This window comes from Silene latifolia, chromosome 1 (genome assembly GCF_048544455.1).
Source record: "Silene latifolia isolate original U9 population chromosome 1, ASM4854445v1, whole genome shotgun sequence".
Lineage (NCBI taxonomy): Eukaryota > Viridiplantae > Streptophyta > Magnoliopsida > Caryophyllales > Caryophyllaceae > Silene > Silene latifolia.
Window position 1 is genome coordinate 54,504,066 of NC_133526.1, and position 25,550 is coordinate 54,529,615.

A 25,550-nucleotide genomic window follows, 5' to 3' on the forward strand; every position below is an offset into this window, starting at 1 on the left:
GGATTTAAATTTGGGGAAAAACGCTCCTAAAACGTACGACAGGATTTAAATTTGGGGAAAAACGCTCCTAAAACGGGACGGAAAAGTGTTTAGGGTTGGATTAGGCGGAACCGCTTCGCGGAGCCGCCTAATCCAACCCTAAACCCTTTTCCTTAAACAAAGGCTTGTTCGTAGTACAACACTGTTACAGTAAAATCAAAACTAAACCCTAGGGAAGGACGGGTGATACCCTGTCGTGGACGGGATTTAAATTTGGGGAAAAACGCTCCTAAAACGTACGACAGGATTTAAATTTGGGAAAAAACGCTCCTAAAATGGGACGGAAAAGGGTTTAGGGTTGGATTAGGCGGAACCGCTTCGCGGAGCCGCCTAATCCAACCCTAAACCCTTTTCCTTAAACAAAGACTTGTTCGTAGTACAACACTGTTACAGTAAAACCAAAACTAAACTCTAGGGAAGGACGGGTAATACCCTATCGTGGACGGGATTTAAATTTGGGGAAAAACGCTCCTAAAACGTGACGGAAAAGGGTTTAGGGTTGGATTAGGCGGCATCGCTTCGCGGAGCCACCTAATCCAACCCTAAACCCTTTTCCTTAAACAAAGGTTGTTCGTAGTACAACACTGTTACAGTAGAACCAAAACTAAACTCTAGGGAAGGACGGGTGATACCCTGTCATGGACGGGATTTAAATTTAGGGAAAAACGCTCCTAAAACGGGACGGAAAAGGGTTTAGGGTTGGATTAGGCGGCACCGCTTCGCGGAGCCGCCTTATCCAACCCTAAACCCTTTTCTTTAAAAAATCGTGGTGCAAAAAAACCAAAACTAAACCCTAGGGAAGGACGGGTGATACCCTGTCGTGGACGGGATTTAAATTTGGGGAAAAACGCTCCTAAAACGGGACGGAAAAGGGTTTAGTGTTGTATTAGGCGGCACCGCTTCGCGGAGCCGCCTAATCCAACCCTAAACCCTTTTCCTTAAAAAATCGTGGTGCAAAAAAACCAAAACTAAACCCTTTTACTGTAACATCATAACAGTATCAAACTTTTTTTTTTTAGCTGCTTTCTCAGCAGCTTCATCAGCTATGCGAAGCGGCCATGTTCTCCTGTCGTGGGTAACTCTTTCTTTGCAGTATGCACATAGCGCTTTGGCTTGGCTGCTTTTTCAATGGCCTGTTGTTTAGCTGACTTCAATCTTTTTCCGCTGCCCTTGTTGCGTGCTTGTTCCGAAGAGTGGATAGTGACTTCAGACGACGAGCTGCAGCCCAACAGAATCTCCATCTCTTGGGCTTTTGTAAGCGGTTCAATACATAACTTCTGCCGGAACTCAACTAGGAGGGATGCTAACTCTTCCGTGTGTTCAGCAGGTAAAGTTTTGAGAACACCAACTATCTGACGGAACTCGACCATACGTTGCACAAATGATCGTTATCGAGACGTAGCCATATATGAATCCTCAATGACATTCCCATTCGAATCAAGCACGGAAGTAAAACAAAGGTTCTTGTTTATCATGGTGACAATGTTACTATAAGAAATTATGGTTACAATGTTATCAGAAACAATTTCGTAACAAGTCAAAATCATCACTGTAATAATGTTTTCGAATCAAACCTTTACTGCGTGTGTGTTATTTAGCCAACGATCTACAATGTACTTGCTTGGTATTCGCCCAATTCCTTTGCCCTTGTAAACCCACACAATATGCCTGCAGCGTAATCCAATTCTTTCGAACAGTTTACACTCGCATACTGCATCTGTGCTTCTAAGGTCGAACCTCACCTTGAAAATTCTGTCTATCTCAGCATCGATTACATGAATTATGCGCGCATGCTCCTCCTTCTCAAAATCATCACCACCACATGAATCGGCAGCCATTACTTCTTCTTGAAACACATTGAACACAGCATGTGTGTATATAATAGCGCCATGCTTTTCTATAGGTAATTATGTCTTAAGCTCAGGGAATGAGTGGTCGCTGTTATAATCATCGCACCTTCGTGTATAGCGCTGCTGGTCCATAGAAGTTTGGAACCTGGTTTTAATGCAACAAGGATTCGGCAACAAATTATTTATGTAACAATGAAACAATGGTATCAGTAACATACACTTTGTTCCCGTGTCTTTGTAAGGAATGAAAAAGAGTTGTTTACCTCATCCAAAATTCGACCAGTGTACGAAAGTGATTCTCATAGCGCTTGAAAAACGAATTTGTACTTTCTGATCGCTGTGTTGTTCTTAATATGCAGCCCAAGGCAAGGTCACGATTGTAGGCGGGAATCCAATGGTGTCGTAAATCGAACATTGTAGTCAACCAATCATTATCTTCCAGTGAAATCAAATGACCTTCTGCCACTTCTCTTCGAACTCCGACGGCTCCATATCAGGGTCCCAAACAACAGCGTTGAAGCGAGCAAGGAAGTCTGTGTCTCTGCAGAGTGCTAAACCAACTTTGTCCGTGATCTTTTGTGTAATATGCCACATACAATAACGATGCCTAGCTGTCTTGAAAACAGAAGGGAAAGCCTGTTGTATGCTAGTCATAATGAAACAGCAAGTCAGAACGTGATATTGACCAGTGATAGGGAAAGAGCAAGTGAGTAAATTATATGTTAGTAATTTAGTTACAGTGACATTGTTATTGAATAACCTTGTAAAAGAGGAAGAGATGGAACAGTGGTAATTGGAGTCAGAAAGTTGTGGTACAATAAATTTAAGTAAGTCTGTTATAGTAACATTGTCACACTATTACCTTCTTTATGCTAGGGCATTGATCCGTGATCATGAACTGCGGCTCTTTTTGTCCCATGGCAGTCAAGAAATGCTGAAAGGTCCATTGGAAGGAGATGTCATCCTCGTGTAACAGGAGACAACCGGCAAACAACACCGACTTTCTGTGGTGATTAACACCTGTGAATGGTGTAAAAACCATATCATACTTGTTGGTTCCGTAAGTAGGGTCGAAGCTCACATCATCCCCAAAGAATGAGTAGTTTCTAATACATGTAGCATCAGCCCAAAAGAACTTTGTTAGACGGTTTTGCGGATCAACATCATAGGCGAAGTAGAACTGGGGTTGGGTCGCTTTGAGTTTCTCGAGTCGATCGATGAAAAGGTCAGCATCTCGTAACCCAAAGTTCTTAAAATCTATCAATGTAGCACCGATATTTTCATACCCATTGACAAGTTCCTTAACCTGTCTAAAGGTCAATCCAGCGCCAATATTCAACTTGGAGTTGTCTAAGATAAGCGTCTTCTGGAACATATCAAGGGATCGTGAAATCTTATCGAGATCTCTCACATGACATGAAGCCGAGACGATGATTGTGGACTTCAGAAAACTCGTCAAACATAGCTGGGCCATCAAGGCCATGTAGAAGGGCAAATCTAACGTACGCTCGGCATCCAATCCTTGTGATTTTAACTCGCCGTGTAACTGTACTAGCTGTGGATGAACCATCACCCATATTCTCATCAAGGCCATAAATGATCGATGTGACATAAGACACAAAGTATTTCTGATAAATACATGCTACAGTTAGCAAATGAACATGCTCTTTTTGTACACTTCCCTGCATATTATTAAATTTGAGGCTATAGAAAACAGAGACAAAAAATGTCAAATTGTGTATAGTTCCCTACGAAACCTAGATAACTCATTAACAAATGGGTGTCGCAACCTATATTTAAAACAATGCTTACTTGATTTGAGGACTGGAGGTTGACCTGTTACATAACAGAGGAGCACATCTGACTCAAGGATCATTCTAAGTCCAATTGAATTATTAAGAATATCTGACTCAGTTATTGTGACACCCCTATATACCAAGGAGCCTTAACAAAACCTTCTCTAGCATATAAGGGCGTTACTATCTCGGTTGCCCGAGGACAGTAATAATCAAATGTCGATTAAAGAACAATTAAGTTATATTACAAGTGATTAACAAAACTAAAGATATATATATATATATATATATATATATATATATATATATATATATATATATATATATATATATATATATATATATAGTGAGCATCCCATGAGTCTATCATCTTAGATGAGTCTAGCATATCAATAAGAACCGTTGGATCTTATTGATCCAACCGTCCTGATTATGACACGTGTCTTAATTTAAAAAAAAAAAAAAAAAAAAAAGTAGGCGCTGATATATAATAAGAACGACACATTCATTATTCCTCATAAATTTTCACTTCTTTTTCTCTCTCTAAAACGCCTGTCTCTCCCTCTAAAAACCGCTTCACTTTCTTTTTCTTTGGCAGTTAATTCACTAAAGCATAAATTTTTTCCGAAAATTTTATTACATCAAGCAAAATCACACTAATCAAGTGAAGATCATTATTATATTTACTCAGAACAATCGTTTCGAAGATGACGAAGAGGTATAAAATCGCTCTATTTCATTATATTGTTTTTAAACTTATTTCGCCACTGCATGTTGTTGCTATTGCTATTATTGTTGTTATTGTTGTTGTTTTTAGTGTTGATTATACTCTTTTTTCTTCAAATAATCATCGACTTAGGGTTTCTATTTTGCTCAAAGCAGGAAATTGATTTTTCCGCGAAAAATTAGGTTATTATTGTTGTTGTTGTTATTGTTGTTGTTGTTAGTCTTGATTATAGTGATTTGAAGCGTTTATTAATTGATCGAAGAAAGAAATTGAGTTTTCAGTAAAAAATTAGGTTATTACTGTTGTTGTTGTTGTTATTGTTGTTGTTGTTAGTCTCGATTATAGTGATTTGAAGCGTTTATTAATTGATCGAAGAAAGAAATTGAGTTTTCGATAAAAAAATTAGGTTATTATAGTTCTTGTTGTTAATGTTGTCATTGTAATTGATTTAGGCTAACTGTTTTGCTCAAGTGAGTAACTCGATTTTCCGCGTTCTAGTTTTTCGCTTCAAAATTAGGGTTAATGATTTGTAATAAATGAGCAATTAATGTGTGTTACCGTTACGCTTTCGATTGATTTATTTGTTCGTCGTGTTGAGTTATTTGTGATTTGCGGGAATGTTCATTTTCCTGAAGTTAATAATATTTCGAACAAATCTACAAGAATAATATTACTTTGTAAAACTGTCATAGTAAAAGTGTATCCCCTATCGTTTTAAAGAGCAGCAATTGCTTCTGTAACAGTGTTACTGTAGTTTTATATCAAAACAATTGTTTGACAATACTGTAACACTGTCTCATTCTGTGAGGATACTATCATTCTTATTCCATTCCACATTCTTTCTCAGACTCGTCCACCATCATTCCTCTTCAGTTTAATAGCTGTAATTGTTTTAGTTTTAATGTTATTCTATTTTGGTTTTTTGATAAACAATCTCAGGAAAGCAGAGGTAGTACCTGAAAAATCTGCCGTCAGTAAGAAGGCTAAAGTGGAAGCATCGGAAAAGACACCGAGCAAAAAAGCGCCGACACATAAGCCTTCCAAACCGCCAGCACGGAAAAACGTCGAAGCATCTCATGCCGATCAGTATGTCCCTATAACTCTTCGTCGTGTTGAGCTGATTTGCATGAAATGTCCCTTTTCCTGAAATTAATAATATTTCTCAACAGATCTACATTAACAATGTTACTGTAACACTATCAGAGTAAAAGTGTATCCCCTATCCTTTTCAAGAGCAGCAATTGCTTCTGTAACAGTGTTACTGTAGTTTTATATCAAAACAATTGTTTGACAATACTGTAACACTGTTTCATTCTCTGAGGATACTATCATTCTTGTTCCATTCCACATTCTTTGACAGACTCGTCCACCATCATTCTACATCAGTTTAATAGCTGTAATTGTTTTATTTTTAATGTTATTCTGTTTTGGTTTTTTGATAAACAATGTCAGGAAAGCAGACGTAGTAACTGAGAAATCTGCCGTAAGTAAGAAGGCTAAAGTGGAAGCTTCGGAAAAGACAGTGAGCAAAAAAGCGCTGACACAAAAGCCTTCCAAAATGCCAGCACCGAAAAACGTTGAAGCATCTCATGCGGATCAGTATGTCCCTATGACTCTTCGTTGTGTTGAGTTATTAGTGATTTGCATGAAATGTCCCTTTTCCTGAAGTTTATAATATTTCTCAACAGATATACATTAACAATGTTATTCTTTGTAACAACGATACAAGATAACGATGTATACTATCCCCTATCCTTTTAAAGAGCAAAGATCATTACCTATCGATTGTAGTAGGCGTAATTGATTTACTTTTAATCTTATTCGATTTTGATTTTTGGAAAAACAATGTCGGAAAGCAGAGGTGCCCGAGAAATCATCTCATGACGAAGAAGGCAAAAGTAGCATTAGAGAAGACACCTAGCAAAAAGGTGCCGACACGTAAGCCGTCAAAACCAACAAAGACACGAAAGGAAGTCGAAGCATCTCATGCATCAGAGTATGTGTCTAAAAATCTTTGCTCGACCGCAAGTCACTACTATTAGGGTTTATGATATATTGTCTCATTGTTACAGTAAAACAGAATCAATTGATCTTTAAAAAATTATTCGACCGCCATTATTCGTATTCCATTTGTCATTTCTTCAACGACTTGACTACCATCATTCCTTTTCAATTTAATAGTTATCATTTATATTGTTATTGTAAACTTCTGATTTTAATTTTTGAAAATAACAATGTCAGGAAAGAAGAGGTACCTGAGAAATCGGCTCCCACTAAGAAGGCTAAAGTGGCCGCATCGGAGAAGACACGAGCAAAAAGGTGCCGACAGAGAACGTGCCAAAGCCGACTAAGAAGATGCGGACCGAAAAGTCACAATCCTACAAATGAAAAGGCGACAAAGGTGCCTACGAGAGTCTACGCTGTGCAACACCTCTCCTTCAAAAAAGGTGCCATGAAGGAAAGTAAGGTGCCTACGAAAAGGTGCTTAAGCCACCAAAGAAGAAGACCAAAGGAGCAGTGCGAAGGTTCCGATCCAAAAGTAAAAAGAAACCAATGTGCCGAGGAAGAAGGCGCGGAAAAAAGCCGTCGCCGTGCATGATGTGCCAGTTTTGTCGAAGGAGCAATCGGTGCCCATTGAGAAGCAAGCAAGTGCACCTCCTCAAAAGGCAGCAACTGTGCCAACGTCAAAGGCAGCGACTAAGCTGTAATACCCGCCCTTTTAGGGACCCTTTGACCAACGTTGACTGACCATGGGAGCGGGAGTAGTCTTAGAAAAGTGTGCCAAAACCATCTTGGGTTGCGAGTTGTGAGTGGTACTCGATAGAGTAGAGGCTACTCGATCGAGTAGCTAGGTTACTCGATCGAGTAGGGGGCCACTCGATCGAGTAGGTTGGGTACTCGATCGAGTACCGAGTTTTCAGCGAGGGTTTTATATCGCGTTTTTTTAAATCTGCATATCACTTCCGCCACTTTCCTTCTATCCTTCAGTCGCCTCTTTCCCTTCCCTTCACCTCAAAACCTCTATGGAAGCCTTTTTGAAGATCCTCGAACTTTAGGAGGGCGTCACTTGTGTCGGGTAGCGGTCTCTTGCTGAGTTTCTCCCTAATAGGTATGTCATAATCATCATCCGTGTCCTTGTTCTTTTAGTTAGGGTTTGCCTGTTAGTAATAGATGATGGTATTCTGGTTATAGGCATTGCTTGGTCGCTGGACATGTTATCTGTCGACATGGATTGGTTGCGGTGGCTTAAAGGTAGGTTCGCCTACTCAGTTTCTGTAGATGGTCTAGTGTGTCGGTCGTTGTGATAGTACTGTGATTGTTTGACATAGTAATTGTATTGTGACGACTGTGATTGTGGTTGTGATTGCTGTCTGTGGTTCTCGAGGCGTGTCCTCGGCTGAGTGGGGTCACTTGCGGGAGTGGCTTCACGCCCTAGTTTCGCCCTCCGTGGAACCCGCCACGGGAGGGGATGTGCACATTAATGGACAGGGTTATCGCTCGGTATTATGAGCGGGGATTTGGTGGGTACGGCTGCGGTCCCCCACTGGCAGGACTGGTCCAGTGGACAGTCAGTGACGGAGATTGGTTGGAGTATCGTGATTGCGTGTATGAGACTAATAGCATTGCATTGTGTTGTTAGTTGTAGTTGTTATTGCTGTATCTTATCTCAGTACTGACCTTGTATGGTTGTTTGTTTGTTATGTGTCTGTCGTGATCCCTTATGGTGAGCAGTCAGTCTTAGCAGGTGTTGATGTTGTTGATAGCTGGAGTCCGGGCAGGGATGAGTCCTCACGAGATATGGCGGTCATAGTGAATAGTCTTTGAGTTGTACCTTTATATCGTATTTTGGTTTAAATCGCTTGTAATATAACTTAATAGTTCTTTTATCGACGTTTGGTTATTGCTATCCTCGGGCAACCGAGATGGTAGCGCCCTTATATCCTAAGGAAGGCCTAGTTAAGGCTCCTCTGAATATGGGGGTGTTACAAAGTGGTATCAGAGCGACGATTTTGGAACCTGTAACAAATAAACATAATGAACGTAGGGAGTCTAATAAAATGAACCTGGTGTATGTGTAATGGGAGCCCCAGCTGATGCTAGATTTTGGGTGAGTAGGTGCCCTCATTTCAAAATCTTGGCCCCATGACACTTAAGCCAGTCACATGGTATGGGAATGTGGGGTTCGTGTGTCTATGTGTGATATGCATGTTAATTGTGCCGGGGCTACCTCTGGTTAAGTCTTTGTTAGAATTAATAGAGGTGTGATAGTGATAATTGGGCCGTGTATGGTAACTGTTGATGAAATTATCGAAGTTGTTTGAATGATTAGTGAGCTTATACGATGGTTATGAGATATGTGACGAAAGTTTACGTAATAGTGATGCGTGAAGATGTGGGGCTGAATGTTGTGATAGGAAGAGTGGGCATGTGGGTGTTTGCTATAAGTCAATGATGACGGTAGTCATATACGAGTTTATAAATCCTACCATAATTGCTATGATGATAGTTATAGTATAGTTGAGTTATAGTTCGAGACATAGCATAAAGTAATGCGTTTATGCCTTACTTGTTGGTTGAAATTTTCCGCTGCGTACTATTTGTTTCATGCAGAATGAATTGTTTATGATAGAATGTAAGACATGATTGAGAAATTTGTTTAAATAGTATGTATTTATGAGATAAGTGAAAGAAAGAATTGATGATAATTATATGCTTCAAATTGAAGTAAACACGAGTTTAGTAATAACATGTAAAGTAAGTTTAAGTGTATTATGATGGCGGGATTATGTTTAGAAATGATTCGAGTTGGGCAATTTGTGTGACGTAATGTAATGTATGCTTTAATAGTTGAGACGGTGCGTAGTGATGGTAATGCGTGAGCAAGTGCGATAATCGGTGCCGAATTCCGAACTTAGTTTGGAATCGACACACATGTTGTTTTGCAGGAATCTTCAAGTTACTTCGTACTTCTGACCGGTACTTAACTATACTTGACCGAGTGCGGGTGCTTACTAGACCGAGTAGACCTCACTCGATCTAGTTAGGAAGCTATGATGTCGGGATGTGGGAAAACAATTCCTGCAGATACTCGATGATTTAGCTCCTACTCGATCGAGTAGGGTGGTACTCGATCGAGTACCCCAGGGCACTCGATCGAGTAGATTACTGTACAGCGAATCCTACGGGTTTTCATAGAACCCCTATTCTTTCTATTTCTTTCCCATTCTCCTCATTCTTCCTCTATATTTCGAAACATCTAAACCTAATTCCTCTCAAAATCTCTCATTCTCTTGGGTTAGTAGTGATTCTTGGGGTTGATTTCTTAGTTTAATTTCGTTTTTTTGCTTTGCTATTCAATCAAGGTATGCTTTTCTTCCTAATTTACATGATTTATTGAATTGAATGTGTTAGAATAGGGATAAAAATCTGAAATTTTTGATTCATATGGATAGATTGTTGCTTTTAATGGTTGAAATATGATTCACATGTCTTCTTTCCATATTTGTTGGTGATTAATTGCTGTACATTAGACTAGAAATTGCAAAAGTTGAAACCGAAATTTCTAGGGTTTGCAAAATTGAAATCGATTTTTGGTTGTTTTACAATGGTTAGATGGTAGAATTGAGCCTTAAGTATTGTTTATATCATGTTGGAGGATAGATTTTGATGATTTTACCCTCAAAAAGTTGCCTTAAAACTCCGTCTTAAAAGTGCCTCAAATGGAAATTCGTGATTTATAATTGGAATTTGGTGTTGTGAATGACATTATAAGTATGAGTTGAACTTCAATATGAAAATCGAAACGATAATTGATGAAAATATGCCAAAATTATCACAGCTGTAAAGACCGTCTGAAAATTTTAATTGAGTTGTTGTTCATAATGTTGAAGGGCGGTGATGATATGTTCTAAGTTATTTTCTTCCATGAACTATTAAGAATGCCTCACATGTGATTAGAAGTGTGTTTAAAACAACCGTTAGAATCATACTAGGATATTCGAATTGTTGAGCATATGTAATCACCATGATAAACCTCTTTCACAACTGTGACCTATGAGTAGTAGTAAACTAAGCTTGTATGCCAAATTTGGGAAACTACTGGTGAACGTGTGTACTTAGCTTAATATTCAAAGTTAACGGCGTAAATTATGTGCTTCACATGTTGAAAGATGTTGATAACTTGGGGTGCCTAACTGAGTATATTGAATTCAAATTACATGAAGTAGATGTTTGCATGTTTATACTAGTTGTTTGAACATATGCCTAAAGCAGATGCCGAGACTGAACCTGGGAATCCGCCAAAGTAAACGGGGGAGGGGTAATCCACCTGAGATGGGGGGAAGGGAGTGGACCTGTGGTACCCGCAGTTCCAGAGCACCCTTCAGTCGTTTTTGTTGATTTCAAGCAGAGAGAGCGTTTTGTAGCCTTACAAAAACGCAAAATGAGACCCACGAGGTGTATAGACACTACTGTGTTGGAGGAGTTGGAAATAGAGACGGATGTCCGTCACATATTTGAGACTTTGGGTCTTCTTGGGTTGTATAGGCTGAGGAAACACTCTTATCCTTTTCTCACTTTGGAGTTTATGAGCTCCTTTATCTATGACCCCGCTGGCCAAACCGTTGAATTTCGGTTAATGAACACTAGTTTCTTGCTTTCTATGGATCAATTTGCTTCTAACCTTGGGTTGGCTAAGCCTCCTAAGGACTCCATTACCGATATTCCAGCCGAGTGCGGTGTCTACCGCCTGATGCCTTGTCTGACTGGGAAGCAAGCTCCCACCTCGAGCAACATGCTGATTAATGACGTTCAGCATGTTACCTTGAGGGTCTTTCTCCGTTCTCTTTCGAACCTCCTTTATGACAGAAAGGATATCGAAGTCAATAATCATGAGGTCTTGCTTTTGATGTCTTACCTCAACCCGGAGCGGGCCAGGAAAGTGGTCTTTAATGCTCCTTCTATGGTTTGTGCTGCCCTTGCCTTGATGGCTTCTTCCTCTTCCCGGTACCTGAGTTGTGGCGCTATCGCCACTCGGTTAGCTGAAAAGCTAACCTCTTTTGAGGCTTCTTCGGAGTACGTGCCTCTAGCTACCCCAGTGCCCACCATGGACCGTGACTACTATCTTGACCTCAAGTGGTTGAGGACCTTGGCTGACGGTAGCCTAGCTTGGAGGGTGTGGGGCATGAGTTGGATGAAGATTCCAGCTCCTGAGCATCTCCCACCCACGGAGCCCTTGGAGCCGACGGTTGTGACGGTGGACTCTGATGATAAGGAGGAGGAGGAGGATGAGGATAGACCCCGCCAGCTGCAGGCCTATCTCATCGACGACACCATCCTCGAGGTGATGCCGGAGCCGACGAAGGGCGAGAATGCGGGAGTTGCGGTGGTGGAGAGACCCAGAGTGGGGAGGGGACCCCGTCGAGTGAGGGAGAGGGCCTCGGAGACTAGGCCACAGCCAGTAGCACCACAGCAGCAGCAGCCTTTTCCATGCTACCCTTACCTCGACACCCCGGAGACGCGATCCAGCTACTTGGCGGAGAGAGTGTCGTCTACCTTGACACTCCGGAATGTGCACGAGATGGCGTACGCTCAGGGGATTGGGACCGAGGGACCGCATCCAGTTTGGTGGAGTGGAGTTGGGGACTACTCAGGGGTTTTCCATTCCTACGGGATGGATCAGTCGACGTGGGGGGCACCTCAGTCCTTTCCTTACGGTGGCTTGACTCCATGGTACGTGGGCCCAGGAGCAGGAGCAGGAGTGGATGCGGGGATCGGGTCATCGGGAGCAGGTACTTCTGGTGGTGGTGATGATGAGGTGATGTTTGAGCAGCAGCAGCAGCAGGGAGGAGTGATACTCCTGGTTTTATCCTTGTTGATGGTAGTTGGTGTTAGTGGTTAGTAGTGTTGTTAGACTTTAGTAGTTGTTTCGTTGAGACTTGATTCTGGACTTGTATTGTGGCCATAAGGCCGGATTTATTACCTACCTATGTTGCAGGATTGATTTTAGGGGTCGGGAATCATCTCGACCCAAGATTATGTGATGGCTATATAGATGTGTTAGCTTATGACAGGTTTTAATAAGGAATTTGACCTGCAGGTACTCGACAGAGTACCCCGTACTCTATCGAGTAGCTGCAGGAAGAAAAGAGAGAAAAGTTCCTGATCTTGAGCTACTCGATCGAGTAGCAAAGACACTCGATCGAGTAGCATGGCACTCGATCGAGTACCAGTATATACTCGATCGAGTAGCACTGTTACAGGAGATTTTCGAAAATCAAAAGTTGGTAAGTGTTTCATAATTGCGAGTTTAATGTTTAACACGGTTAGTTGTGCGTAGTAAGACCTTTGAACCGTTAAATTTAAAAGTTGGAAGTCAAGTTTCGGTTTTAGATACATCTTGATAACGATTAGGGAAGTGGTGACGGTTTCTCGTTGTTTTAATATTACATATGTCATTTTACCATTTATTCACTAAAGTTACATTTCTTCATACGCTGTGCGTGCAATGCTAACGTGCTTTATCATTGACGACTAGTTGTCCCGGAGAGTTATGTGTGATTTATAAGTTAACGAGTTTGTGCTTAGCGAGTAATGTCCACAATAAATAATATGTTTTAACCCATGCCATGAATCAAATAATAAGTAATATGCGTTGAAATTTGGGTGGTGAACTTCGGGGACGAAGTTCCTTTTTAGAGGGGAAGAGTAATGTCGCGAAATAAAAAGGCTGTTTTTGAATAATGTTTTGCTTGTTTATAATGTTGTTGGTATTATGTTTTGCTTTAATTACAAAAAAAAAAAAATTCTGAAGTATAACGGATTACTTTAGTTCTGTAAGTGAATGTAGTTGTATGTTTCAAGAGACGGGCATGAAGAAATAGTTATAGTGCGATGAAGCGTATTTGAATCACGTTGCCAAGTAACATGGTGGCATTAGTTGTACCACATGAAAGTTGATATGAGACATGTTCTAGATGGATAGTTTGATAGTTGTTACCGTATGTTGGGTGATCGTGGGTGGTGATTCGCATTGCGAGTTTGATGTTTTATATATATATAGAGGAACGGTTGACGGTGATAACGCTTGCATGACAGTAGTAAGAATCGATAGGTATAAATGTAGACGGTGATGATGATGACATGGGGGGGGAATGGTGTTTCCAAGGAGTTATGGTTTGAGCGGAAAGAGTGGTGAGGTCGTGTTGTTCCCGTGCCTTGAGCGGGAGATAGGTGAGTTGAACTTCGGGGACGAAGTTTTTTTTAAGGGGGGAAGACTGTAATACCCGCCCTTTTAGGGACCCTTTGACCAGCGTTGACTGACCATGGGAGCGGGAGTAGTCTTAGAAAAGTGTGCCAAAACCATCTTGGGTTGCGAGTTGTGAGTGGTACTCGACAGAGTAGAGGCTACTCGATCGAGTAGCTAGGTTACTCGATCGAGTAGGGGGCCACTCGATCGAGTAGGTTGGGTACTCGATCGAGTACCGAGTTTTCAGCGAGGGTTTTATATCGCGTTTTGTTAAATCCGCATATCACTTCCGCCACTTTCCTTCTATCCTTCAGTCGCCTCTTTCCCTTCCCTTCACCTCAAAACCTCCATGGAAGCCTTTTTGAAGATCCTCGAACCTTAGGAGGGCGTCACTTGTGTCGGGTAGCGGTCTCTTGCTGAGTTTCTCCCTAATAGGTATGTCATAATCATCATCCGTGTGCTTGTTCTTTTAGTTAGGGTTTGCCTGTTAGTAATAGATGATGGTATTCTGGTTATAGGCGTTGCTTGGTCGCTGGACATGTTATCTGTCGACATGGATTGGTTGCGGTGGCTTAAAGGTAGGTTCGCCTACTCAGTTTCTGTAGATGGTCTAGTGTGTCGGTCGTTGTGATAGTACTGTGATTGTTTGACATAGTAATTGTATTGTGACGACTGTGATTGTGGTTGTGATTGCTGTCTGTGGTTCTCGAGGCGTGTCCTCGGCTGAGTGGGGTCACTTGCGGGAGTGGCTTCACGCCCTAGTTTCGCCCTCCGTGGAACCCGCCACGGGAGGGGATGTGCACATTAATGGACAGGGTTATCGCTCGGTATTATGAGCGGGGATTTGGTGGGTACGGCTGCGGTCCCCCACTGGCAGGACTGGTCCAGTGGACAGTCAATGACGGAGATTGGTTGGAGTATCGTGATTGCGTGTATGAGACTGATAGCATTGCATTGTGTTGTTAGTTGTAGTTGTTATTGTTGTGTCTTATCTCAGTACTGACCTTGTATGGTTGTTTGTTTGTTATGTGTCTGCCGTGATCCCTTATGGTGAGCAGTCAGTCTTAGCAGGTGTTGATGTTGTTGATAGCTGGAGTCCGGGCAGGGATGAGTCCTCACGAGATATGGCGGTCATAGTGAATAGTCTTTGAGTTGTACCTTTATATCGTATTTTGGTTTAAATCGCTTGTAATATAACTTAATAGTTCTTTTATCGACGTTTGGTTATTGCTATCCTCGGGCAATCGAGATGGTAGCGCCCTTATATCCTAAGGAAGGCCTAGTTAAGGCTCCTCTGAATATGGGGGTGTTACAAAGCAATCAAAATCGGTTGCAAAGGAGACAAAAGAAGAGGTGCCCAAAAAAGTTACTGTAACAAAGGGTCAGACCCCGAAGGCAGCAATGGCCAAATCTGCAGAGTTGGTGACAGAAGAGGTGGCAAAGAAGGTGCCCAAACAAAAGACGGCGGAGAAGGTTGTTGCAAAAAAGAAAGTTTCAGCGGCAAAAGAGCCAACACCAGAAAAGGTAGTAAGCAAGAAAGAGAGCGTGAAGGTGTCTGTAAAAAAGAAACCGACAAACGCAGATGCCAAAAAAAAGGTGGCGAAACAAAGAAACCAAGATCGAGTAACAAAAAAGAGACCTAGAGATAAGCCCATGTCATCTGAAGAAAAAAGTGATAGAGATTATGAGGTTTCGGATGACTCGAGCGTCAGCTCCAAAATGTCGAAGAGGGCTAAAACAGAGAAGAGACCAGCCAAGACGGTGGTGAAGGCTGAAAAAGAAGAAGTCTTAAAAAAGTATGTGTCTTTCTAGTGGCCAAAACTTGTATGTTTAAAGTTTCATTTGATTTGATTTCGATGTTACAAAGAATAACACCTATCTTTGTAACATTTTTATGTCTTTGTTTGATTGCTACTTTAACAGATGTATGTCTTTATAACATTGTCGATTATACTTGTTTGTTAATTGATCGTAGAAGGAAATTAATTTTCCATTAAAAAATTAGGTTGTTGCTGTTCTTGTTGTTATTGTTGTTGTTTGTGTCGATTATACTGATTCGTAATAAATTTAGCCTAACTGTTTTGCTCGAAGTGAGTAATTGATTTTCTGCGTTCTAGTTTTTCGCTTCAAAATTAGGGTTAATAATTTGTAATAAATGAGCAATTAATGTGTGTTACCGTTCTCCTTTCTACTGATTTATTTGTTCGTCGTGTTGAGTTGTTTAAAGTTTCGGTGTTACAAAGAAACACCTTTACTTTGTATCCTTGTTTTGTTGCTTTCTTACTGCTGGTTTGTTGGCATAAAATAGTGTCACACTGTTTAAGCAGTAGTGCTAATTTACACTTCCTTATTACAGGCCGGATAAATACCCAACTAAGTGCAAGGCCCAATCGTTGGTCGATGTTATGAGCAAGTTTTCCGTAAAGCAAAAGAAAACCATTAAAGAAATTGGTTTTGGAGGACTATTGAAGATGAATATATCAGTAGTCCTTTACGGGCTAACAGACTTGCTTGTTGAGGCTTTTGATTACGACAGTTTCAAGGTTCATGTTACTGAAACAGAGGAGTTTGTGTTATCACAGTATGATGTTCATGACCTATTTTTACTGCCGGTGAAGGGTAATAATGTGGTGTCTTGACCATGACGGTCGCGCATCCCAGTGCCGAGGACACTAAGTTAAAAAACAAATGGAGAAGGAAGTTCAACATCTCTACAAAGACAACATCAAGCTAGATTTGGTGACTAGTTGGTTTAAGAATAACAAGGGCGCCTGCGGTGATGAGTTCAAGCAGGTGTTCGTTCTTTATGCGCTCTCCACTTTTTTAGAGCCGACTCCAAATTATTCTGTTGATTTCAAGCTGTTGAAGGTTGTGGACGATGTTTAAAAAATAAAAGATTTTAATTGGTCAAAGTATGTCTTTGAGAAGGTAGCTGAGGGTGTCAAGGGGTTGAAGACAGGAACGGTTAAGTGTCTTTGTGGGTGTATTGTGGTGCTACTGTTGGCCTACATTCACCGGTTTGAGTTCCATGGCGAGGTACAACCAATTGACTTACCTCTGATACAGCATTGGACAGATGAAAGTCTTTCAAAAAGAGTCAAAGACGAAGGAAAGATTGGCTGTCTAGGAGCTGATGAGATGTCAGAAACTGTCTATCCTATTTGTCTTGGCAAGGGATTCCCAGCTGAAGGTAATGTGGCACTGTCAGTGTAATATCGTCACTGTAATATGGTCACTGTAATATAGTTACTGTAATGGCTTTACTGAAATAACATTACTGTTGCCTTACTTTATTGTTAATTATTAATATTAATTACTAATTACTAATATGTTTCTGTAAATAGGATGGGCAGAATCTGATGAGGGTGAGGATGACGAGGCAATTTTTCTTAAGAGTAGTGAGGGAAGGGAGTACATCTTGATGGAGAAGCTTCCTGACATTGAAACAGATGCCGAGTTGAAGGAAAAAGCTGTTGATGTGAGTTGTTTTTATAAATTTAATTGTGTGCAATTGTTACAACTCCCAAATCTGGTATCTAATTCGTTTCTTTAATGCTGGTTTATTGACTTAGGAGACCGACCTGATGTTGCTAATGTATAGAAGGGATTCCAACCTTGTTCATGAGAGATTTGCTCAGGATCAAGGTTTACGAATCGAAGCGAAAACAAATCACCACTAAAGCCTGAATGCCTTAAATATGCCGAAGATGTTGTACGAAAGGCTGAATCGTTGAAGAGGAGGGCGAATGACTTCCCGGTATATACAAGGTCCAAAGTCAGTAGGAAGTTGGAACCATTTCCAACAGAGAAAAGTCCTAGGACAGTTAAGTCAGAATCCCTGGTAAAGGAGGTATTGAGTAGTTTAAGTGAGCAACATCATGAAAGAGATGATGAAGAGGATGAGGAGGTTCATGGCGAGGACAGGCAAGATAAGATGGAGGCTGGAGTGGAAAGTGATGATGAGGACGGGACTGATGATGGCAACGATGATGACGGGACTGATGATGGGGAGGATGATGATGAGGACGGGGATGACGATGGCGGCGATGTTGAGAGTCGTCTTAAAAACAAGAGGCTTCAAGAGGGTGGCACGGACATAGATAACGATGAAGAAAGTGCCGATGAGGAGGAAGACGATGAACAGGATGAAAAGGAAAAGGAGGATGAAGAGGAAGAAGACAAAGAGAACAAAGAGGAGGATGTAGAGGATGTTGAAAGCCAATCTGGTGAAGGTAATAGATCGAGTAACAGTGTTACTGTTATTACTTTTAGTTATAGTTTTACAATAACACTGTTACTGTAATATGTTATATATATTAATAGTTAGTAATATAATATTCAATTACTTACTTCTGATGCAGATGAAGAGGATGATGCAGAGGAACAGGATGATGCAGATGAAGAGGATGAATCTGTCAAAGGTCAAGAGGATGACGGAGATGAAGAGGAGGAGGATGATAAAGACGAAGAAAATGAAGACGACAAAGAGGGGAGTGGCGAGGATGATAAAGATGCATCTGATGAAGGTAATATAGTAACACTACTACAATAATCTAATCACTTGCACTAACACTGTTACATCATCGCTGTTATAGAGTTTTCATTTTACAAATAATTACTAATATTCAATTACTTTCCTTGTAGATGAAAACGATGATGCTGATGAATATGATGCATCAGGGCAGGGTGACAAAACAACTAGCGAGCCAGAAGATGGATCTGGTGAAGGTAATAGTGTAATCTTTGTTATAGGCTTTCATTCTTCGGGTGCTTTTTTAACAAACAATTTAGTAATATATATTCATTATCTGCTACACAGATGACAAGGAAGAGGTCGAAGGTGATGCATCAGGCCAGCCTGAAGATAACCCAACTAGTGAGGCAGGTGAAGAGGCATCTCCTGAAGGTAAGTAAGGAATCAATTTAAACTCGTTGTGTCAGAGGATATAACTGTAACAATGTTACTGTGACGTAATTTTAACAGAAATTTACAGTGTATCTATTGTGCCTTTTTTGGTTCAAAGAAAAATTGTTAATATATATTGAATACAATTACTTGTGACACAGATGACGAGGAAGAGGCGGAAGTTGATGAATCGGCAAGCTCAAGACAACCCACCAATGAGGCAAATTGAAGAAGGATCTCCCAAAGGTAATAGAGAAATCTATTTGCACTCGTTGTATTAGCTGATGTAACACTGTTAACACTGTTATTGTAACACTGTTATAGTAACGTTATTCTGATGTCGTAGTTTTATCAAGTTTACAAAGTGATATATATTCAATTATCTCGCTACACGATGACAAGGAAGAGGCCAAAGATGATGCATCGGGCCAAGTCAAGAGAACCCAACGATCGAGGCAAATCAAGAAGGATCTTCTCAAGGTAATTGAAGTAGCAAATTTACAGTAACACTGTTAGTATAACTATGAGGCATTGTTGGTCCGAAAAACATTAGTAATTTATATTCAATTCAATTACTTGTGCCACAGATAACAAGGAAGAGGCCGATGATGATGCATCAGGCCAGGTTGATGACCAACCAACCAGTGAGGGAAATGAAAAGGAAGATGACGATAAAGATGAAGTAGAGGATGATGGGAATGAAAAACCAGATGAAGAGAACGATGATGATAAAGATGAAGACAGTACTGGTGATAAAAACGAAGATAACAGTAAGGAGGATGAAGCAACTGGTAATGAAGACGCCGATGGGAATGATGAAAAAGGCGAGGAAGGAGAAAAACCCACTGAGGCTGGTGATGAGACAGTTGGCGACGAAGAAACAATAACTACTTAGTGCAGTCAGGTAGCAGAAGATGACGACGATGATGAAGTTGATATTGTCGATGATTGCAGTGATGAGATCCTGTATGACGACTACGACGAACATAATGGCGACCACTATTTGTTACATGTCAAAACAACTGAAGACTGGATGCGCGTGATGGCTCCTCGCTGCGGCTGCACAATCGAATGTGGCCTACCAGCTCCGGATCTAACACTTGTGTCCAAGACTATGATAAAACACAAGGAGATAATGGCGCCTATTCTTGAAGTTAGGACAGAAACAATTGACTATTGTTTTATCGACGATGACGAGAACCTCTCAGCTACGTGAGTACTTTACTTACTCTTGCACTGTGATAAACAAAACGTTTTACTTTGCAAGTGAATACTGTTTCAACTGAATAGTTGTTACTGTTAAACTGTTACTCTATTAAAAGGTGTTCTGACTATTACATCTCATTGTCCAACAGGAAAAGGCTTGTCTCGTATGAGAAGTATCACTTCATTCCAAGGGAAGATTTAATTTCATTGGCTCCTGGTGAGCTTATTTATATAATGGTGACTGAATGTTGGTCAATGTTGCTCAATGACCTCATCTTCAGAAAGGTAGCAAGTGATACACCATTGAGGATCTTCATGGGCTTGGGTCAATCTGTATGTTACTGTAATAAATAAATTTTTATTCTTATTGATTTTGTGTTTCTATAATGTTTATTAACTTTGTATTTATATTTATTTTTGTAGGACGCATTAGCAACTATGGCTCTTGGAAAACCAGTTCAAAACAGACATTTAGAAGGTGAAGTTTTGCTGTCCTTCAGACAGTGGATCAAATACAACCCGAGTCCACTGAATTTCAACTGTGATATGGTAAACCACATTACTGTTATTTTTTTTTTTTCTATTCTTATATAAGTAGAATGTATAGAAGTTCTGTTTAGCAATGATATATATCTGCTTAATTGCAGATATTCATTCCACTCATTCTGGAGGACCACTTTTTCTGTGCTTGCATAAATTTCATGTCGCAAACCGTTGACTACCTAGACAACAAACCCTTCTATGCCAGATCCCGAAAAGCAAAAATGGCAAGAACTGCGGTAAGTTTCTCTACTTACAGTAACAATGTTATACTTTTAAATTTCCATTAAAAAATTTGGAAATCATTGTTACAGTAACATAGATACAGTAACAGTATTACTTTTTGTGCAGGCATATATCATGAGGAAAATGTTGTCAGAAATACAAATTGCAAAAGGCTCCAAAGTGGAAAGTTTCCCACTGCAGAATGTGAAATTTAAATGGCTGAGCATTGCAAAAAATGTGGATTGTGGAGTTTTCATGATGATGCACATGGCTTTCTACACGGGGAATGTTTTTGACTCTGAGCTGGGGGATGAACGGAAAAGAATGTTGTACCGTGCTGAAATATGTGCAATACTTGTTCTTAGCGACTTGAATCAAGTACGAAAAGAGGTGCAAGGGAGGATATCAAAATTCAGGAATGAAAGAGAACAGTTGAAGAAAAAGCTGCTGCAAAAAAGAGGGCTGGAAGAGAAGAAGGAAAAAAAGGAAGAGGAAAAAACAAAGGAGCCACAGGAAAAACAAAAGGAGGAAGAGCCCAAACAGCCGAGGGTGAAGTCGGTTGCTTACAAGCGTTCTCCTAGAGCAATTACTAAAGATGAGGAGAACAGCAAAAGAGGCACAAGGGCAGCAGGGCCAACCATACTTTCTTAGGACTAGGTCACATGGTAAGTTGCATCGGTGTTAAATGTCTGCTTCTGTTCAATAACATATGATTCATTTACAAGGGAAATCTAACCCTTACATTTTTTTTTTATTTTTTTTTTTAAAAACTACAGCATGCTCTACTGGCTGTGATGCAAGAGGATAGTGAACAGTCTGATATAAAGAACGAATTGTTTGAAATTTGGGATAATTTCATCAACGCGAGCAAGGCAAATTACAGACTTGATGCCGAACTTATTTTTATACCTTGTTTGGCTGGCTATCACTACTTCTGTGTGTGTATTAATTTCCTCAACAAAGAGATTACTGTGATCGACAGTCAATCGTATGCTAACTGGGAGTCTTCATTCACTTACGACATCGCAACGGCAGCAGTAAGTCCCATGAGTTGTCAAATTGTATGTTTACAGTTTCAGTTTCAGTGTTACAGTAATACCTATACTGTAACATTTTTATGTTGTTTCAGTGTTACTGTTACACCTATACTGTAACATTGTTGATTACTCAGATTTCTTAATTGATAGTAAAAGGAAATTAATGTTATGTTTCTGACAGGCCGGTTGCATGAGTGACTACCTGGACACAAAGGGCGACGTGAGGGTAACTGAAATGCTCCGCTATCCTGTGGTAAATGTGAAGTTTAAATGGCAGAAACGGGCTTCCGTATTTGAAGAGTCAGCCTGTATCACTATGACAGCCGTCTCCAATTTTTTGGGATATGCAAACAAGTCTTCTTTGCTCAACAACACATTTTATCGGCGGGCATGTGCTTCCCAAATTGCTGCATGTTTGCTCATGGCTGACATCAACAAAATACGAGCTGAATTGTTGGACGCTGTTGAAATCTTCAAAAAATCAAAGAAAACAATCTGGCCTGATATAGCTGCAAGGAGGGAAGCCGCTAAAATGCTCAAAGGGAAGGCAACGGAAGATGATTTGTCAGACAAACAACCACCGATTGAGAATGAACCGAAGCCACTCAACACCGAAATGCCTGTACTTCGTTTTAAAGTGAAAATCAAGTGATGTACTCTAAAACAATGTTACTTTAACAACGTAATAGTGGCTGTCAATGACAGTGGAACATATTTTGGAATATTTTGGAATATATTACTAATAAGTTTGTTACTGTAACAGTAACTAATTATATGTAGAATTCATTAACAATGTTACTGTAACAGTGTGACAGTTGCAAAAGTGAAAAAAGAAAATATAATTTGACGTTTTGAATTCTTCACTCTTGCAGCTGTTATAACTGCACTTCATAGGGAAAACGAAACATGGGTTCGATAAATTTCATGTCTTATTTTGTCTTTTCGAATTCAAAAATTAACTGTTTTTTAAAGCATTTAATTTTGAAAACAGTTTTTAAAATGTTAGTGGTTTTTTTTTTAACAAAAAAAGTCGAGACAAAATGAAAATAATGTTACTGTAACACTGTGATAGTAATAAATGAAAATTATAATAAAAGATTTTGACGCTTTGAATTCTCCACTCTGTGCAGCATTTATAACTGGACTTAATTATGGGGAACAGGCACGTGGTTAACATCAATCATCATTTAAAAACAGTTTTCAAAGCAGTTAATAAAAGTGGGTTTTAAAGCAGTTAATTTTTTTTTTTAAAAAAAATAACTGTTTTGTTTTTCTCAATTATCTATAAATAATCTCATTTTAAAAAAACACAATTATGTTACTGTAACACACGTTTTTGACGCTTTAAATACTACAATCTGCAGCAGTTATCTTTATAAAACAGTTTTTCACTTTCTTCAAAGTGACATTTTTCAAGGCAGTTATTTTTTTTATTTTTTTTTTAAAAACTGTTTTGTTTTTTTTCAATTATCTATAAATAATCTCGTTTTCATTCAACATTTACACTTCATTTTCTAAACAAAAAAATAAGCCAAGACAAATTCAAAGGTTTTTCATGTCTAATTTTTTTTAATCTTTTGTAATATTAAATATCTATAAAGATTATGGATGGTTTAATATTACAACTGTTGCTAAAATTTCATTTATTATATGACTACCTTGCTCTAATTTAAGGAAAACAGTTTATGTTTGTTTATAAATAGATTTTGTTTTCTCTAATTTAGGGAAAACAGTTTATTTTTCTGTTTTAATAGGTTTTTTTTTTTTTTTCAACAAGAGAAAAATGGAACGAATTCAAAGGAAACTGGAAGACACCAAGTTTGAACTGGAAGAAATGACAAGGCATAGAGATTCATTACTTGAGCAGGTTATATCATCTGATAGTAAGGTAATAGAAATGCTAGAACGAGTACAAGTGCTTGAAAATGACTTGAACAATGTTAAAGCTCATCTCAAGTTTCTGATGGCGGAAAACAAGTGTATTGGGAAACTGCTAGAAGAAAATAAGGTGAAGAAATACACTGAAACTGATTTAGACCGTCAGTTTCTCCTTGGTGTTACAGCTCTTAGGGAGTCATATGCTAAAGTCAACCCTTCGATCTGAAAAAGGAGTTGTTAGAGGGCGAAAGCAGCGTTCATTCTCCTCCTGTGAACAAACGACTAAGAAGGGAGTAAAAGATTTAATATTTCCTTAACTGTTACAGTTTATGCTTACTGTGACAGCTTATATTTAAGTTAACTATTGTTACTGTTTGGAAGTATTTCGTTTTTAATCAGTGTTTGTAACACTTGTTTTTAATGAATGACATCTTAATTCGGTTAATTGTCCAATTTACTATTAGAATTGTGGTATATTAAATTGAACAACGATTATGTAACTATGTTTAAAATTGTCAAAAAACGCACCTAAAACGGGGCGGAAAAGGGTTTAGGGTTGGATTAGGCGGCATCGCTTCGCGGAGCCGCATAATCCAACCCTAAACCCTTTTCCTTAAACAAAGGTTGTTCGTAGTACAACACTGTTATAGTAAAACCAAACTAAACCCTAGGGAAGGACGGGAGATACCTTGTCGTGGACGGGAATTAAATTTGGGGAAAAACGCTCCTAAAACGTACGACAGGATTTAAATTTGGGGAAAAACGCTCCTAAAACGGGACGGAAAAGGGTTTAGGGTTGGATTAGGCGGCACCACTTCAGCGCCCCTCATAATTCAGTTTCACTTTCTCTCTCCTCCGTCTCTTTCCCTCGCTTTCTCTATCTCTCTCTCTAAGTCAAAATAATCCTCTGAATCAAGCAAACAAACCCTAGGTTCCTGTTTTTTCCTTGCTTTTATCAATTCATTCACAAATCAATCAAATTCGTCTGTTTTCCAGGTTCTCGTTGCTACAATGAATGCAGATTCTACCGACATTAACATGCAAACAGGTAATTTCCGTAATCCTTTCGTTTTCAGTTTTCCTTTTCGCGATTTCATCTAGATTCTATGTCGCTGATCATTCGCTATTGTAATTTCATTATTCCGTTGCTTTTCAGTTTTTTAGGTTAATCGATTTTATTTTTGCTTCAATTTTAATGACATCCGTTCACTTCTACTTCAATTTTACGGTGTCCTTTCCTTTGATTATTCTCGTATTTGCTTTTCTCTTAAATATTAGGTGAAATATCCTTGTATTTGTTGTTTTTCCTATCGAATTTTCATATTTGCGTTCTCCTCTGCTTCTGCTTACAATCGCAGTTGCTTTATCGTCACATTCCGTCAATTTTGATTATATTTGTCTTTATTCCGTTGCTTTTCAGTTTTTTAGTTTAATCGATTTTATGTTCGGATAATTCACGCGTTACCCCTGAAGTTTGCCACTTTTGCACGAAATACCCAAATTTTTGATCCGAAATACCCAAATTTTTGATCCAAATTAATTCATAAAAGTTTCAAAATTTGAATTTTAAATTTTTGAACATTCTGGAATAATTCCATGACCCTCATAATGTCAAAAATCATGGTTAAAATTTTCGAATTAATTTTGAGAAAATATAGTTGCATTTTAACGTTTTTATCTCATAAAATGTATAAAGTATACGAAAATTAAACCAATAATTTTTACAACTTTAGATCTGATAAGTGGGATACTAATGAAACTTAAAATAATTTTCTTAAGCCATGCAATACGTTTTAGCTAATTTTTGCTAAAATAGTCACTATTTATGCCATTTTTACTCAAAAATCCATAAATCATGCTAAAAAAGATATTTAAATCTAGAAATTTACATACTCTCTGTAAATCTTGCATGTGACATCATATTAAAAGATCATGGCTTAATTCGAAATTTTACTATTTTTAACCATTTTACCTCTTTTAATCCATTTTTATCTCATAAAAATCATAAATCATGCAAAATTAATCAAATTAACTCGTCCTTTTACACTCAACTTGTAAAATATGCATGTGAGGTCATATAAATTTTTCAAGGTCAGAAA

General features: G+C 39.2%; 1 protein-coding gene across 1 annotated transcript; it reads right to left on the minus strand.

Moving 5' to 3' along the window:
* Positions 1–1,082: 1,082 nt before the first annotated feature.
* On the minus strand, positions 1,083–1,877 carry LOC141647005 (protein FAR1-RELATED SEQUENCE 1-like). Its single transcript, XM_074455036.1, has 2 exons — positions 1,614–1,877; positions 1,083–1,391 (listed from the first exon to the last, which is right to left on the minus strand). Exons 1-2 carry the CDS (start codon positions 1,875–1,877, stop codon positions 1,083–1,085), a joined length of 573 nt encoding a protein of 190 aa, XP_074311137.1.
* Between the last annotated feature and the right edge of the window lie 23,673 nt (positions 1,878–25,550).

Excerpts from the sequence above, each read along its gene's own strand:
- LOC141647005 (XM_074455036.1), bottom strand. The coding sequence starts at position 1,877 with ATGGCTGCCGATTCATGTGGTGGTGATGATTTTGAGAAGGAGGAGCAT. Across the intron at positions 1,392-1,613 it reads ATAACACACACGCAGTAAAG|ATAGTTGGTGTTCTCAAAAC; the intron begins GTTTGATTCGAA and ends GAGTTCCGTCAG.